This window comes from Anolis carolinensis, chromosome 2 (assembly GCF_035594765.1).
Source record: "Anolis carolinensis isolate JA03-04 chromosome 2, rAnoCar3.1.pri, whole genome shotgun sequence".
Lineage (NCBI taxonomy): Eukaryota > Metazoa > Chordata > Lepidosauria > Squamata > Dactyloidae > Anolis > Anolis carolinensis.
The window spans coordinates 227,455,781-227,472,410 of record NC_085842.1 but is presented as its reverse complement, the minus strand read 5'-3'; the positions used below and the strand labels follow the sequence as shown (position 1 = coordinate 227,472,410).

At 39.4% G+C, this 16,630-nt stretch overlaps 1 protein-coding gene across 1 annotated transcript in view; it reads left to right on the top strand.

The window, feature by feature from the left end:
• shoc1 (shortage in chiasmata 1) overlaps positions 1-16,630 on the top strand; it is a 60,722-nt gene that overhangs the window by 28,920 nt on the left and 15,172 nt on the right. The window contains exons 14-22 of the mRNA XM_062971842.1: positions 3,198-3,326; positions 5,653-5,829; positions 7,648-7,755; positions 8,402-8,583; positions 10,483-10,555; positions 13,251-13,320; positions 13,445-13,629; positions 15,629-15,746; positions 16,440-16,551. Of these exons, the coding sequence (XP_062827912.1) occupies positions 3,198-3,326; positions 5,653-5,829; positions 7,648-7,755; positions 8,402-8,583; positions 10,483-10,555; positions 13,251-13,320; positions 13,445-13,629; positions 15,629-15,746; positions 16,440-16,551 (1,154 nt within the window). The remainder of the gene's footprint in view (positions 1-3,197; positions 3,327-5,652; positions 5,830-7,647; positions 7,756-8,401; positions 8,584-10,482; positions 10,556-13,250; positions 13,321-13,444; positions 13,630-15,628; positions 15,747-16,439; positions 16,552-16,630) is intronic.

The following is a 16,630-nucleotide window of genomic DNA, read 5'->3' as shown; positions in this document are numbered from 1 at the left end:
GATGAAGCCTGAAATTTCTGCTGACTGCAAATGTGTTTTCGGACAAACTTTCTCACCCATCCAACTCCTTATCTGAGGTTGCTATGAAACGAGTAGGAAAAAAGTCTTCGTCGGCTGGTGCAGCTTCTCCCTGTCTGCTGGATTCTGAGGCAGTTTCACTTTCAAGCCCATTCTCACAGACAGGATCTAAACTCTTCTCATTTCCCTCATCCACTCTCCCAGGCTCTGGAATAACAATCCCCTCATTGTCATCAGCTGTCTGAACCACAACACCATTCCTGAATACGACATCCTTTCAGATATATAAACATCGCTATCATGTCCCGTCTCAGCCTTCTTTTCTCCAAGCTAAACAAGCCAAGCTCCTCTTCCTCCATAAAATGTTGTGCCTTTTTGTCATCATCTTTGCATTCCATTTTTTCTGCAAGATACTCCACTTAGGCAGAAAAAAATGAAATGCCAAGGTACAGAATAGGGGATGCCTGGCTCGACAGCAGTACGTGTGAAAAAGATCTTGGAGTCCCCGTGGACAACATGTTAAACATAAGCCTACAATGTGATGTGGCGGCGAAAAAAGCCAATGGGATTTTGGCCTAAATAAATAGGAGTCTAGTGTCTAGATCCAGGAGAGTCATGCTACCCCCACTATTCTGCCTTGGTCAGACCACACCTGGAATACTGTGTCCAGTTTTGGGCACCACAATTTAAGGGAGATGTTGACAAGCTGGAATGTGTCCAGAGGAGGGTGACTAAAATGATCACGGGCCTGGAGAACAAGCCCTATGAGGAGTGGCTTAAAGAGCTGGGCATGTGTAGCCTCAGAAGAGAAGGCTGAAAGGAGGCATGATAGCCATGTACAAATATGTGAGGGAAAGTCATGGGGAGGAAGGAGCAAGCTTGTTTTCTGCTGCCGGAACAACGGCTTCAAGCTACAGGAAAGGAGATTCCACCTGAACATTAGGAAGAACTAACTGTGAGAGCTGTTCACCAGTGGAATTCTGCCGCAGAGTGTGGTGGAGGCTCCTCCTTTGGAGGCTTTGAAGCAGAGGCTGGATGGCCATTTGTCGGGGGTGCTTTTCCTGCTTCTTGGCAGGGGGTTGGACGGGATGGCCCATGAGGTCTCTCCCAATTTTATGATTCTGTCATCAAAATATATCCCACCCTATTTCAAAAGATTTCAGTCCAGCTTAAAAGTAACATTACATCAAATGAAACGGTTAAGCATTGCCTTCACTGAATTGCGATTCCAAGTAATGCCCACTGCAGTGTTAGATGATCGTTACCATAATGTGCCATTGGAAAATAGACTTTGCATCTGTAGCCAACGTCAGGTGGAAGACACTGTGTACGACATGTTAAACTGCCCTTTGTTTAGTGACCCAAGAGAAAGGTATTTGAAACCCCTGCTGATAAAAGAAAATGGTAACTCTCTTGAAGAAATGGTTTTAAATATTATTACAAGCACCTTCAATGTATTGGCAGGTAGTGCAATTCTTTTAAGGCTGGAATTGCATGGTATTCCAGTCAGGAGTCGAGCTGCTCAATTTGGCGTTAGCTGCATCTTCTGAGTCTTCTTTAAAGGCAGCCCTACGCAGAGTGCATTACAGTGACAGAAGTGGATCAAGAGTATTCCTAAGCTATGCATTGTCTCCTTTATGAGGAGTGCAACTCCATTTAGGACAAGCTCCTTATCCAGTTCCAGACCTGAGAACCACCAATCCACAGAGCTTCCATATTATTCATTTTCAATTTAATTGTGTTTTTAAAATCAGATTGCATTCACATATCTTAGTTTTTGTAACTAGATTAGAATATAGTAACTTTATTGTCATTGTACATTGTACAGCGAAATTAAATGCTTTCCCCTAAAACTTTTATATAATTAACATACTCGAGGTAGGTTTTTCTAAAGAAAAAAAAACAGGTTATAAAATAATTAAGCTGGTAAAAACCAGAAAAAACAGGAAATGCTTCATTAGAGTCAGATACGATCAGTGATATATGTGTACTGCAAAGAGAAACCAGTTTGACATTCTTTCATAATACTGAAACATTCAATTAATAGTTCTGATGCTAGAGGAGGAAGATTGGGTTTCTAGAACAGAGATTTCTCAGTCCCCTACTCAGTTGACAGTAATCTCTGAGGTAGTAATGAAAGTATTTCAATTCTATGTAAATTGTTGCATGTGACATAAGTATATTGCATACATACTTGCTTTGTATGGCTGTACATAGCCTGTCACATCTCCCAGTGACACCTGAGGAAAATGGGAAAACTGTGTATGCAGTCATCATGTACAATAATCTAAATAATCTAAACATCCATTCTGATAGGACTTAAGATAATTATATTATTTATTCAGGTTACACCCCAATCTGTGCTCCCTGTCTCATTTGGGAACATGTAGCTTTCCAGATATATTTAGAAGGATCAAAGATCAGAGCATTTAGGCAAAAAAATTGACATGAAAGAGAAATAAGAGGATCCAGGATTTAATTATGCCCTAAGTGTCCAAACAACTGAGTGATACACAGTCAATTGCCTTCCTTGTTAGCCTATAACATGTAAGGTGGCAATGTGGGCCCATGTAGCTGGACCACTTACTGTGATGCCGATCTAGAGAGATGTTTTGTGGGTGCTTGTTATAGTGAAATATTGGACATTGCAGGTTTTATATATAGGGAGAGTGAAAAGATAACATTAGAAATGACAGGGTTCTAGTCAATGAAGTGTTTGTACAACAGTCCTGCTTTTACAGTATGCCATTTATTGAAACCATGAGAGTCTCTTAATTTGTCGTGTGATCTAGGAGATATTCTTTGTACCCAAACAATTGCCAGCTTTCATGCATTCTTAATCCATTCACCTGACATCAGGAAAGGAGTGTCCTTAGAATAGGCTGCTTAGAAGCTATGATGTAATTTAGCAAGAGATTTGGATATCATGTGTGTTTTTAAAAGTTACTTATAAGAAGAACAAATATGACGACATTCTGAAGCCATCCCTGACTGAATCAGGGTAAGTTTACGTTTGGGGAACCAGGAAATCACCTTTCTACCACTCAAATACAGATGGTTTCTGCATGTGTTGATTATAATAAGTCCTCTGAAAAGAAAAAATATATAGGTATTAGAGCACATTACGGGGCTGTTATCTAGTTTTATATTAATACATGTGCTATTATCATTCTTTTAAGGTCCACATGCTGAGGAGAGCTCAGCATCTGGAGCTCATGACAGTCCTATAGCCTCGAAAACTATGAACCTTACAGAAAAACAAACCAAAGAAAATGAAGCAATAGCCTCCATTGAAATAAAGCCATCAGGTAATGTATATTTTAAAGCATTTGGTAATTAAATGCTTCTTTTTTTGTGTGATAGGATCTTGGTTTTCAGAGTCTGTTCTACTGTTTCCAGTGTGAAGATAATCAAAGTCAAACAGGACAGTCATGCTGTGTAACATCTAGTGTTAGGAGTATATTGACTACATTGCAGGGCCATGTTCTCCATCCAAGCAACCTCCAAAATGTTGAACTACAGCTTCCATTATCTCCATCCAGTGTAGCCAATGGTTGTGCTGGCTGGAATTGATGAGAGTTGTAGCCTGTCATGCCCCCACAAAAACCTCCTCTGTTTTCCTCCATAGTTAGGAGAGGTTAGCCATTATGAGAGGGATCCAGAGTTACCCCCGTCCCTTTAAGATATCACCTTCCCCCTCGCCTTTCAGAATCTTCCCCAGGGGCAGAACCTCTCAGGTAGACTCAACTGCATCTCAAGAAGTTAGCCATTAGGCCAGGAGGTGTCAGAGGAGTGAAGATGCTAAAAATATTCCACATCAAGGTTGATAGGCAATGGTTGATCAATAGAAGTTAAACAATTAAATAGTTGATTCTGCAAGCAAAGTGGCTTTGCTGAAGACACAGATAACGAACAAGAAAAGACAACAGACAAGTAGGCAAAGATCACAGTTAGAGCAAATCCCCAACCTTTTATGAGACTTTTGCAGCTAGATTAGGAGGAGTTGGGATTTGAAGCTTGCTATTGTTTTAATAAAGTTTTTATCAGCTGTTCCTCTGAGCATATCAACTCTGTTCCCAATAAGATCAGGACACCTCCATGCAAACAGCTTGTGGGGGCAGAACATAGCCCATCACATCTAGTAAGCAACAGAATGGGGAGAATGAGGAAGATTGTTTTGAAGTTATTCTCAGTTCTCAAAATGACAGTAATAAACCAATGTGTATGAATTTGCAAGCTTAGGTACCCAGCGATACCCGTGTTAGGTATTCTGTAAGAATAAACATAAGACATAGTCATTGTTTGGGTTTGAGTTTTGTGAAAGATCCCATTAGAAAATAAGGGTGTGGTGAACTACAATTCCCATCATCCTCTGTCATTGTCTTCAAACCGCACCAGTACGTAAAGTTGATCATGTTGGGTATGAGTGCGAAGTTAGGTCCAGATCCATTGTTGGTGGTGTTAACAGTGCTCTCTGGATGTGGGTGAACTACAACTCCCATCATCCCAGGTCAGTCACTCCTGAACACCCCCCCCCCCAGTATGTTAAGTTGGTCATGATGGGTATGTGTGTCAAGTCTTGTCCAGATCCATCATCAATAGTATTCACAGTCCATCCTAGAGCCTGCTCTAGAACCTGCCCAAGAAAATTCTGTAGAAAAAGAATTGCCAGAAAGGAAGAACATCTGAAAACTATTGACACTGTATGTAATTTTTCCCTTTTATGACCCACTGTGATGGTTTATATTGAATTATTCTAGGAAGGTGATATCCTATGTGAATGCCTTCTTAAACAGTCACTGTGCTTGTGGGGAAACTGTAAGATGGGTAAACAGATAGTAAAAAATAGCATCAGTATATCTCCTCTATAGAAAGAAGTTCCATATAGAGACAGTATCACAACCAGAAGTAGTGGTGGGGTTAGAATTCAGTTTAACGTTCTCCTCACAGTATCCACAGGATTCATACCTTGGATAGTTATATTTGCACAGAGGTCTGCATGCCTGACGAGAGAGGCCTATATAAAGAGACTTTTCTTTGCCATCAGCACAGTCTGCAGATGACAATTTCATCAGTCTGTATCACACATAGATATATGGACAGGAAGTAACTAAACAGGGTGCAATGGAGGAAAGTGAATGTGATCTCACTTACTAGTCATTTCTCCCAGTGAATTCTTGCACAGGGATAATACAGGTATAATAGCAACCTGTGGCCTTCCGAATGTTGTTGAACTGCAACTTTGATCATCCTTAGCCAGTATAGTGGTTGTTATGCAATCCTGAGAGTTGCAGTCCAATCATATCTGCTCACCTTTATCTTCAGTGTCTCTGATGTGAGATATAAAGTAAACATTAGCAATTATTAGGACTTTGGCAAAGAAGTCAAATAGAAATCAAATATTTATATTGCAGAATTTCTATGGGAGTGAAAACAGATAGATTTCTTTTTTGGGGGAAAAAACAATGGTGCCACCTAGTGCCCATGCATAGCAAGTGTCTGGTTAGCAAAGTTCAGTCAAACAGAAGTAAAAAAGTGTGTAATCTCAATTCTCTGTTGAGCATTCACATCCAAGTGTGTATTATGTAACCACACATCCTGGTGTTTGTGTGTTTGTTTGTTTGTTTTAACCAGAGAGCCAACTGCAGTCGTATCTTGTCCTTGAAGCAGCTGTGGCTCCCGTTTTGCAAGACCTCGTAACTCTTGGCAGACATAATTGGAAGTTTGCCACCCTTAATTTTGATGACTCCAGATTTTTTTTAAAACAACAAGAGAAAGTGATGAGTGATACTTTTAAAGAGGGTATGACTGGTAAGGGGCCTCCTCCAAAGTATGTGTTTAACTTTAATAATAGGGAACCGGATGAGTGATCATATTCATACAAAGATTGTAATGATGATACCATTTAAAAGTGATTATGGGTCAGATCCAGGAGAGAGATGACCCAAAACTTGATTATTCTAACTCAAGATGGATCTACACTGCCAAATAATGTTGTTTAACTGCATACCGTGTTTCCCCGAAAATAAGACAGTGTCTTATATTATTTTTTGCTCCTAAAGATGCACTAGGTCTTATTTTCAGGGGATGTCTTATTTTTCCATGAAGAAGAATTCACATTTATTGTTGAACAAAAAATGAACATTTATTATATACTGTACAGTAGTTTTCATCACAAACCAACATAACCAAACCAGACAAACTGTAACTCCTGTCAAGAATTTCTTGTTATTACCATTATTTCCATGTACAACTCGTATGTACATTTACCAATCCTGCATGCTCTGGTGTTTTGTTTGGCGGGTGCCGAGCATCCTTCCAAGCAAAAATTTTGCTAGGTCTTACTTTCGGGGGAGGCCTTATATTTAGCAATTCAGCAAAACTTCTGCTAGGTCTTATTTTTTGGGGATGTCTTATTTTCAGGGAAACAGGGTAGAACTGGATTATAAAGACACACATAATCCAGTTCTATGCAGTTAAACTGCATTTTAAAACTGCATTATTTGGCAGTGTAGACCCAGCCTCGGTATACATTACCTTTAAATACTCATATGGTTGCGGTCAGAAGTAGGATGAAAGTGGAGGAAGAAAAAGCATTGGCCTGTATCAATTATAGTGATTTAGGTTACTCTCCCAATAATTTCTTTCTCCTCAAGGCACATCATTTGTTCACTCAGCGTTTAGGAAGAATCTAAATGATGTTGCTCTCAGCCACTGCATGCTAGTGTTTTATTGTCCTTCCTTGTATGTTCAGAAATACCGTAAGACCTCCATATCTATAAGGAATAAACTCCTGGGTGAAAACATGGATATGATCAAATGCCATTAAATATCTCACTTCAGTGCCGACATACCATCAAGTTGTGTTGGAGGACCTAGAGAGGCATCTTTTCTAGACATTTGCTAGATCCTCAGTGCAACTCTTTAATATCTTATTAGAAAAGTATACCATATAATTGCCTTGAGGACCTAGCAAATTCCTGGAGAGACCATTTTCCACCTGAGTGTTGTCAAACCACTGGTATGGGTTCCATTGGTATGGGAGGGTCATGCAGTGATTTATTATTTTTGATCTTAGAAATATTACTGTTGTGATATTGTAGTAACAGTAGTTGAATACTGCTGTCAGTGCAACATGGATGTGTGTAATTAAAGCTTTTACCCATAGAGCAGAGTAAATTAAAAAGCCAAATGAGGATGCTGAAGCCTCAGGTGAACAGGAAACAACTAAATCATATTTAAAGTGTTAATAACCAACAACCAGAAACTGCTATAAGATAAAGGAACAAGGAAGAAGACAGTAATTAGAGAATAACAATCTGGGAAAGAAACACTTAAGTGACCTATCTTTTAAAAAAGTCTTGCCAATCGAGAGAGGACAGATTTTGTAGGCTTGGAAAGTTAAATATAGCTCTATAATAAGCAATGAGTTGAGTCATTCATTTCATTTTACTTCTGATTGCAGAACAGCATTGTTCCAGCAGTTTGTGTGTAGAGCCTTGTGTAGAAGCATCTTTAGGGTCTCAAATGTAGAACCTTGTAGTAAAATGTTGTTTCTTGGGCTATGATTACTAAACCTTGTCTTTTGAAGGAAAATCATAAGTTAAAAAATACTTTTTTCTTAATTAGGTACCCAGGATGGGAAAGATATTACATTGTTCAAACATGCTGCTGTTCTTCACTTGCTGGTAACAGTTCGAGACCTCTTACTAACATGTAACTTGAGCACAGCATTGGGTTAGTTTTATAAGTAAATATGTGTGTGTGTTTGTGTGTGTTCAGTCACCTGTCGACTTAAAGTGATCCTATGAGTAGTATAGGTTTTTAGGGCAAGGAATAGTCAGAGGTGTTTTTCACGTTCCTTCCTTTGAAATAAAGCCTAGAGTACCTAAATCAGTGGTTCTCAACCTGTGGGTCCCCAAATGTTTTGGCCTTCAACTCCCAGAAATCCAAACATCTGGTAAACTGGCTGGGATTTCTGGGAGTTGTATGCCAAAACACCTGGAGACCCACAGGTTGAGAACCACTGACCTAAGTGGTCTTTCATTCAAGTACAGACCAGAGTTGTTATTATTTGGCTTGCGAGATTGGACAAAATCTAGCGCTTTTAGGGTATTTAGACATGGCTATAAATAAATTTACACTATCATAATTTAAATGAAATATATATTTGAAAGCCTACTGTTAAATAGAGAAACTCTGTCATTATATGAACATCTGTTGGTATTCTTAATATTTTGGTTGTAAAATAGTTTGTATAGTTTTATAAAATTGTAGTTTGATAGTCTCAGTCAAATATTTTATTATCAGGTTACTTGTAGCAAAGCTTTAGGGGTATAAATGGGAAAGGAAAAAAATTATTAATCTACTTATTTTTAAATAGGATATTTGTCCAAGGCAAAGGATAACTATAAGGACTTCCTAGGCTCTAGCCTGGATAATATTTGGAGACAGTTGAAGATTGTGCAGTTTGCTCTACAGAAACATGAAACCAATCCCAAGATAACAGAACTGCAGCATCAAATCTCTAAATCTGTACACGGTAATACAGATGATCAGAATAAGGTAAATTATATTAAAAGGTTGGTGACTGATGAAAATCATTGTATGGTTTTATTGGGTCGCTTTGAGTTTTCCGGGCTGTATAGCCATGTTCCAGAAGCATTCTCTCCTGACGTTTCGCCCACATCTATGGCAGACATTCTCAGAGGTAATGAGGTCTGTTGGAAACTAGTAAAGTGGGATTTATATACAGTAGAGTCTCACTTATCCAAGCTAAACAGGCCGGCAGAAGCTTGGATAAGCGAATAACTTGGATAATAAGGAGAGATTAAGGAAAAGCCTATTAAACATCAAATTGGGTTATGATTTTACAAATTAAGCACCAAAACTTCATGTTATACAACAAATTTGACAGAAAAAGTAGTTCAATACGCAGTAATGTTATGTTGTAATTACTGTATTTACGAATTTAGCACCAAAATGTCACAATATATTGAAAACATTGACTACAAAAATGGCTTGGATTATCCAGAGGCTTGGATAAGCGAGGCTTGGATAAGTGAGACTCTACTGTATCTGGAATGTTCAGAATGGGATAAAGAACTCTTGTCTGTTTGAGACAAATGTGAATATTGTAGTTGGCCACCTTGATTAGTATTGAATGGCCTTTCAGCCTCAAAGCCTGGCTGCTTCCTGTCTGGGAGAATCCTTTGTTGGGAAGTGTTAGCTGGTCCTGATTGTTTCCTGTCTGGAATTCCCCTGTTTTCTGAGTGTTGTTCTTTATTTACTGTCCTGATTTTAGAGTTTTTTATACTGGTAGCCAGATTTTGTTCATGTTCATGGTTTCTTCCTTTCTGTTTCTCCTTTATGGTTTTATTGCTACAACTGACAGATAAAATTATACATAAAGTAAGAATACTTAGGGAAGGGATGTGTTCCCTTAAAGTAACAGAGAGCCCCAGCTTGTCTTTTGAAATGTGGCCCTTCTTACTTACTGGAAATTCTTTTGCTACAACTCCTAAAATGTGCAAAAAGTGCTAGTAATAGCAGACATGTGCAACTCCAACCTGTCACCTTAATGAAGTTATTTTCTAATTAGCAGATGTGTACATGAAATTCCTCTAAATGCAGCTCTTCCTAGTAAGATCAAGAGCTTCTAGAAGGGCTATCCCAGGGCATTTTAACTGCCTAAAGTGGATCAACAAATATCATTTTCAACTTAACACATTTATTTTTAGCAAGATTTATTCAGAGTAGGCTTGCTAGCTCCTTCTTCTGAGTCTACGGGAATTTGGCTTGGCCAAGCTGACATGATGGGTTTTCATGGATTAGCAGAGATTAAACCCCGGTCCCCAACAGTCATAGTTCAACACTCAAACTACTGAACCACATTGGCACTTTTTCAGTTGTTAGTCCTATCTAAAATAGACCCATTGAACAGTGGAGTACTGGTAAGGCAACAGATAGACCACTTGTGGCTGGAAATTAGATTTAGGCTGGGATGAATAATTTTAAAATTGTTGCCCTTTCATGATGCTTAAAATCATGAGATGGCTGCCTCGTTCTATTTAATAATAGGGTTGGTTCTGTTGTTTGTAACAGAAGCTGTTCTTCCCAAAAGTACTTGCATCTGACTTCACCACAACACAGGAACAAATCTGTTTTTTTTCCTGTTTTTAGTAAAACATAAGGCAGTTCCCTGAATAAGCAAAGTATCAAACTTGAGCTTAGTAAAATCATTTATTTTTCTTAGTTTCACATTTTCACATTCTATAATCTACCTTCAAATATCTTCTAAATTATCAGTGATGAATCTTTTGCTCGTAGTAATATGCTCAAAACAATGTCTTAGTAATTCTAACTCAAAATAATGACTTAAATTACTTTTAATTTATTAATGTCAAATACAAAGAGAAACTGAATTGTAGAGAGATAAATTTTGTTTTATATATAACATGTTAGGTGGTAATTGTAACTAGAATGGATTTTGATGAAGAAATAGCTGACCTTATCAACATCATTAGTACAGTGCAAGGTAAATGTTACTTTTTCTATTGGAAATTATAGTTAGACTTTTGTTTGCTTGCATATACCTGTCTTAAAATGGTATTCCCCAACTTCTCTTAAGTATTACAGATTCCACAATTTCCCTAATTAGTAAAAAAATTCCTCAATATTTTTGGATGAAAAGACTCTTGAGTGGAAACGTATTGTATTTTGTGCCATGACTTTATTTACCAACAAACATTGACACTGAGCATACAGAGCAAGATGGTTTAAGACTATGGGCATTATGGCACGAGGTCCTAAAAGTGTGTTCTGGCATCACAAATCCATCTTTATAGAATAAACACTCTTCCTATCTTGTGATTTGACTGGAAACACTTTCAGAAGCTGATCATGTTTTCAACTTAATGCACTGGCTCAAATTAACCTCTTCCAACCCACACATTTCATCTCAGTGTCCATACCATGCTTTTTAAAAGCAGAAGAATTGCGCAACTCCAAGATTTGAATCGTTCTCATGAAAGTTCACCATTTTGTTGCTTTATCACTGAGTGAATTTGCAGTTGTGCAATAAATCACTCCCAGATTTTCCAAACACATAAAATATTAATAAAATAATTTTGCAATTCCCAACCTTTTCCTCATTTGTATATTCTGCAAGGGGGAGGTGTACTTATGAGTGCCAAACCTTGTTTTGGGTTTTCAAGGCAGAAGTTGTAACTCCCCCCCCCCCCCCCCCAAAAAAGAAATAAAATGTTTTGCAAACAATAATGAAATGCTTATGCATCAAAGGAAGTCCATATGAGTGCAAGTGAATTATCTGTGACCTTGCAGTTACCTGAAATTTAAAAAATTAAGAAATGAACAGATTGAAAGTGGGAAATTATGGCTATGTGACCAGAGGTCCTATTTATCTGTCTGCTTGCCAGAAGTGGAATAGCAAGCAGCTTGGGGACAGGAAAGTGAAATGGAGAAAAGTGATGCCCACAACCACACATATTCTTCTAAAATTGTTGCAGCAGTGCTTTTTTACTTATTGTATCACTGCCAACACTTTCTGCAGCCTAAAATGAGTTTTTTTTTCGTGTCAGGAGCAACCGGAGTTGCTTCTAAAATGAGTGTCCCATGTATAGAAAAAGGCTGCCTAACAACCTCTTGCAAACTGGTTTGAAGTGGTTTTGAGACAACATTGTGTGGTCAGGAGCATTTCCAGTTGTTGTTAAGGAAACACTTAACAACAACTGGAAATGCACTCCTCAATCCTCATGCAATAATCTCCCAAATAAGTATAGCTATGGTGGATCAGACAAAAGTGTTTTCTCATCCTGCATTCTGTTCCTTCAGAGGCAAACCAGATGTCTGTAGGAAACGAAAAGGATGGCCAGCTTAGTAGGAACCAAGTCCCCCACCCTCATCCTGAAACTAAGCAGTATTAATTGGAGCTCCAAATTGGAGTCCTCCTTTTAATCAGCTAAATAACACAGAATTATGTATATTTGTAGCTTTCACTGTTTCCATTTTTACAACCTTTTCCACCCGCAGCCAACCTTGTGGGACATATCCCTGGCACCAACTGTTAAGGTTGAAATGAAACCTTATCCCTGAACATATATACTTGTGAATAAGCCCCAGAAGCCACAGCAGAGCTTAAGTATGCATAGGGTTGGGCTTTTTGAAAATCTTCCTGTTGAATGGAAGAGGTTGTTGCAGAAATATGCATTGAGCTTTAAAACATGATCTCATGCACACCCAAAAATAATTATGTTCTCGCAGTGCGTTCCATAACTTCAGAGCCGCCCCCGAAAATGTGCTTTCTGTAATGCAGTGGTTCTCAACCTGTGGGCCCCCAGATGTTTTGGCCTTCAACTCCCAGAAATCCTAATGGCTGGTAAACTGGCTGGGATTTCTGGGAGTTGTAGGCCAAAACACCTGGGGACCCACAGGTTGAGAACTACTACTCTAATAGCTTTAAAGTGCCATTTGACCCAGAACTGAGTGGAGATGAGAGTCTCCTTACTGGATCATAACGGTCTGCCCAGTCTGTATCGTTGGACACGATGTCTCAAGTAATCATTTAAATATTGGTTATTTAGTTAGTTCACTTTATTACAGTCAGTGACCAATTTGAGAGAAGAGGGACATAGAACCGTACAATAATAAGATGCAACTGTCAAGGCCACCTCACTAATGCAGTTACAACAGAAAAAGGTGTTAAGCAAGCCTGCATCCTGGCCCCATTATTTTTTAATCTTTACATCAGCTCCATGGTGGACCACTTGCTTAACATGGACTTCCACCCACCAAAACTTGTGGGTAGACGTATCTCCACCTAACTTTTACTGATGATGATGCTTTACTCTCAAGAACACCAATTAGACTTAAAAGAGTATTGAGAGCTCTGGCACAATATTGCAATGTGAACCAACTCAACTACCCAAAAACTAAAATCGTTGTATTTCCCAAAAGACCCAATCTTCACCTCTAGAATATAGATGGAAACAAAATATAGCAGGTCCCGTGCTTCAAATATCTGGGGATAGTCCTCCATTCTTCCAGCAGCAGAAAGCCCATTGAGTCCATGTAGCCCAAATTGCACAAAAGAGCTCGCATTTAAATATTAATCATTTATTCTTTCACATATAATGTAAATAGACAAGAAGCTTTCTGGTTTACTCGTTTCAGGAACGGCACTGTTTTAACAGTATCTCTCTGTCTATAAATAGGGTTGAAAATTGGGTGTTTGCATGCAGAGAAAAGAGGAACTTTGTTAGAGAGCAAAAATGTCATAAGTAGGTGGGTATAGTTTATTGTTTACTGCCAAACAGTCTAAAGTTCATGAAGTTCTTGTAAAAAATTGTAGAACATAACTGAAGAGATACATATTTTCTAAAAAAAAATCTTGATGTTTTATTTTTAGTTTACAAAGATACTCTTGTGTTGTTGTACGTAATCAGCATATTGGACCTGATTTCCCCTGGACTCATTTTTCACTTGTGGTGGAGTATAACTATTCAAAAAATTCCTGCTGGATTGATCTCTGCAAAAATCTGGATCTTTCTTATATAACTTTCAAAATAGCTCTCCCAGAAGCAGCTGGAATTGGTAGGTCAATATTGTTGATGTTATATGGGTGGAATAACAAGATAAAAATTATTAAGCTTTCTCCATGAAAAGTCTGCTGCCCTCTTTTTAAATGGTTCTGGGATAGAAAAGAAGCAAATAATAAAACGGTGAACTCAGCTAGTTAGACTTGTTTAATTTTGCGGCTACATACAGCTAAGAGAAGCACACTATTTGTTTTATTTGATCCAGTCTTTTAACAACTATGAAATTTAAGAACTTCCCTGATAGGCTGGGCACATAACAGTTTAGGTTGGGGAGACACAGATAACTGTCAAAAATAGTGACCATATTGCCCCCAGGGTTAGCATTTCTCATTATGAACCTGACTATTTTCTTGTATAACTAAAACCTGGCACTCATAACAAAGATCTGCTATGGATTATCCGCTCATCAAAATTTACCAGAGTAAATTATTATTCTTTAATCTACATTTTGGATGCATCCAATTATGTCTATGTACTTGTAGAAGACTGAACCTTAGCTGGTGGATATGACACTGGCTGGATGTACTCTATATCCCAGGATCTGATCCCAGATTATCTGGCAGTGTAGACTCGTATAATCCAGTTCAAAACAGATAATCTGGTTTCAGATCCTGGGATATATGGCAGTGTAGATCCAGCTACTGTGAGAGTAGTGCCGGTCTTTAGCACAGCAGGTTAATCACCAAGCTGCAATAAATCTTGCCAACCGGAAGTTTGAGAGTAGGAAGTCTGGGTCAGGGTGAGCTCCCAACCTTTAGTCCAGTTTCTAACAGTTTGAAAACAAATGTGAATGGATAAATAGGAACTGCGTTGAAGTGGAGAGGTATTTAGGCTTGGCATTTGATCAGAAAAAAGGAAGTTTACAAACAAAGAAAGCTCTTCGGCAGGGAAATGGAGTGATAACACCCCTCAGTAGCCAGAACCGAGCACAGCCTGCAAAGATGCAGAAAGATGGGAAAGCCTATATATGTCTCTATCTGTTATCTGTCTTGTTATTGCTATAATTGGCACCTTTCCATATGTGTGCTCTGTGATCCGCCCTGAGTCGTCTTCAGGGTGAGAAGGGCAGAATATAAATACTGTAAATAAATAAAAATAAGTAGTGAATTGAGCAGGAGCTGTCCTTATGCTTCCTTGTTTGGTATCAACTCAGAGCAGCTGCAGGAGGGATGGATGTTAAATCCAGAGTGAAATGTGGCACTGCCACAGATTGATAATTATAAGTGAATTGTATGTAATTATGGTAATACAGTGTTCCCTCGCTACTTCACAGTTTGCTTTTCACGGACTAGCTGTTTCGTGGGGAAATTATTTATTTTTTACCCTATTGCTGCTTCTCCTTTGCAGGGCTGCCCCCTTGCTTTGTGCCTGCCATGTTGCTCTTGCTGCCTTTGCTCCTGCTGCCAGGGAAGAAGGAATGCCTCTCCGCCTGGTGAGTGAGCGAGGGAGGGTGGGTGAGAGAGTGAGGGCGGGCGGGCGGCAGCAGCGGCAGAAGCAGGAGTCTGAAAGAAGTGGCTAGGCTCTTGCTTCTGCTGCCGCTCCACGCCGAGAAACGTGGACTCAGAAGAGGAGTCGGAGTCCTCCACAAGTCCCGCCCCCTCTACAGAGTCCTCCACGTTTCTGGCCGCCTCTTCCAGGCTCCTGCTTCTGCCACCACTGCCGCCCACCCTCACTCTCTTACCCACCCTCCCTCCCTCACTTGCTCACTCACTCACCAGGTAGAGCAGTGTTCCTTCTTCCCTGGCTGCAGGAGCAGAGGCAGCCAGAGGAACATGGCCTGCACGGAGCAAGGGGCCCACCGGCGCTGGTAGGGAAGGTTCACTGGCTCCCCAGGGCTTGCAAAGGGGAGAAGGGCCACCTAACTATTAAAATAATGTATAAATATTAAAATTAAAATAGCATCCCTACTTCGTGGATTTTCACTTTTCACGGGTGGTCCAGTGAGGGAACACTGTGGTGTATCTTCCTAAAGTTTTCACATTGCATTTTTTCAGACAAGGCTTTTCCAGATCATTCTTGGCATATCCTTTTGAATGTACCAATTCCCTATGTTTTTCTGACATCTGAGGGACTTCTCAATACTCCAGAAATCCTGCAGTTACTGGAATCCCAGTAAGTAGTGAAGCTGCAGAGAAGGCTACTATTGTGTCATTGCATTTCCCTGTCATTGCTGGCAGTGTCCTCTTTGTGTCACTACAGTCCTACTTGTTATAGGTAGATCCATCAGGAATGAGATTTTTTATAGTATATCTGGACCAGCGTTGCTGTGCCTTTTGCCTGTTATAAAGGAGCTGCAGCATCTGTGCCAAGGCAGCTGTGTGCCCCAGCTTTCTTTTAGGAGATAATGACCAGATGCAGATCATATTTTATCACGTAATGGTTGCATTTTATGCAATTTTTGGCTTTAAATGGGGGGTGCAACTATTATACGATAAAAAATGTACCTTAGCTTCGCTAGTTTCTGGGGTTTTTGAATTTCAGTGGTTTCTACTTTTTTAATGAAGAAGGAGGGATGCATTACTGGGTGTTTTCTTTAAATGTGATGACTACACTAGGAAATGGAAAATACCAATTTTGAACCCATAGGGGGGATTGTTACTATTATGCGGTGGCGACTGTTATGTGGTGAAATACAGTGTATAGAGTGCAAAAGTTGGGAGGGGAGCCTTCCTGGAGCTCAGCATCCAGAGTTCAAGGATCATCTTGAGAATAAAACAGAGATGCATAAAGAGTACAGCTGTAATATTCCTGCATGGACTGTTTCAATGCTGTGCTTGATCAACTAATTGGGACCGTTCTATGTAGGTACAATATTACATTTATTGAGCGAAGCTGCTGCGAGGCATTACAGTTCTTTGGAAGCACAGAGCGCTATGTTGTGATGACTATAGATGAATGTACTGCCCTTGTTATGCAGGTAAAAAAAGTTAACTGGAATATTCTGCTCTTTCTGTATCTAGACAATACTACTCTCTTCATATATACATGCATACCTT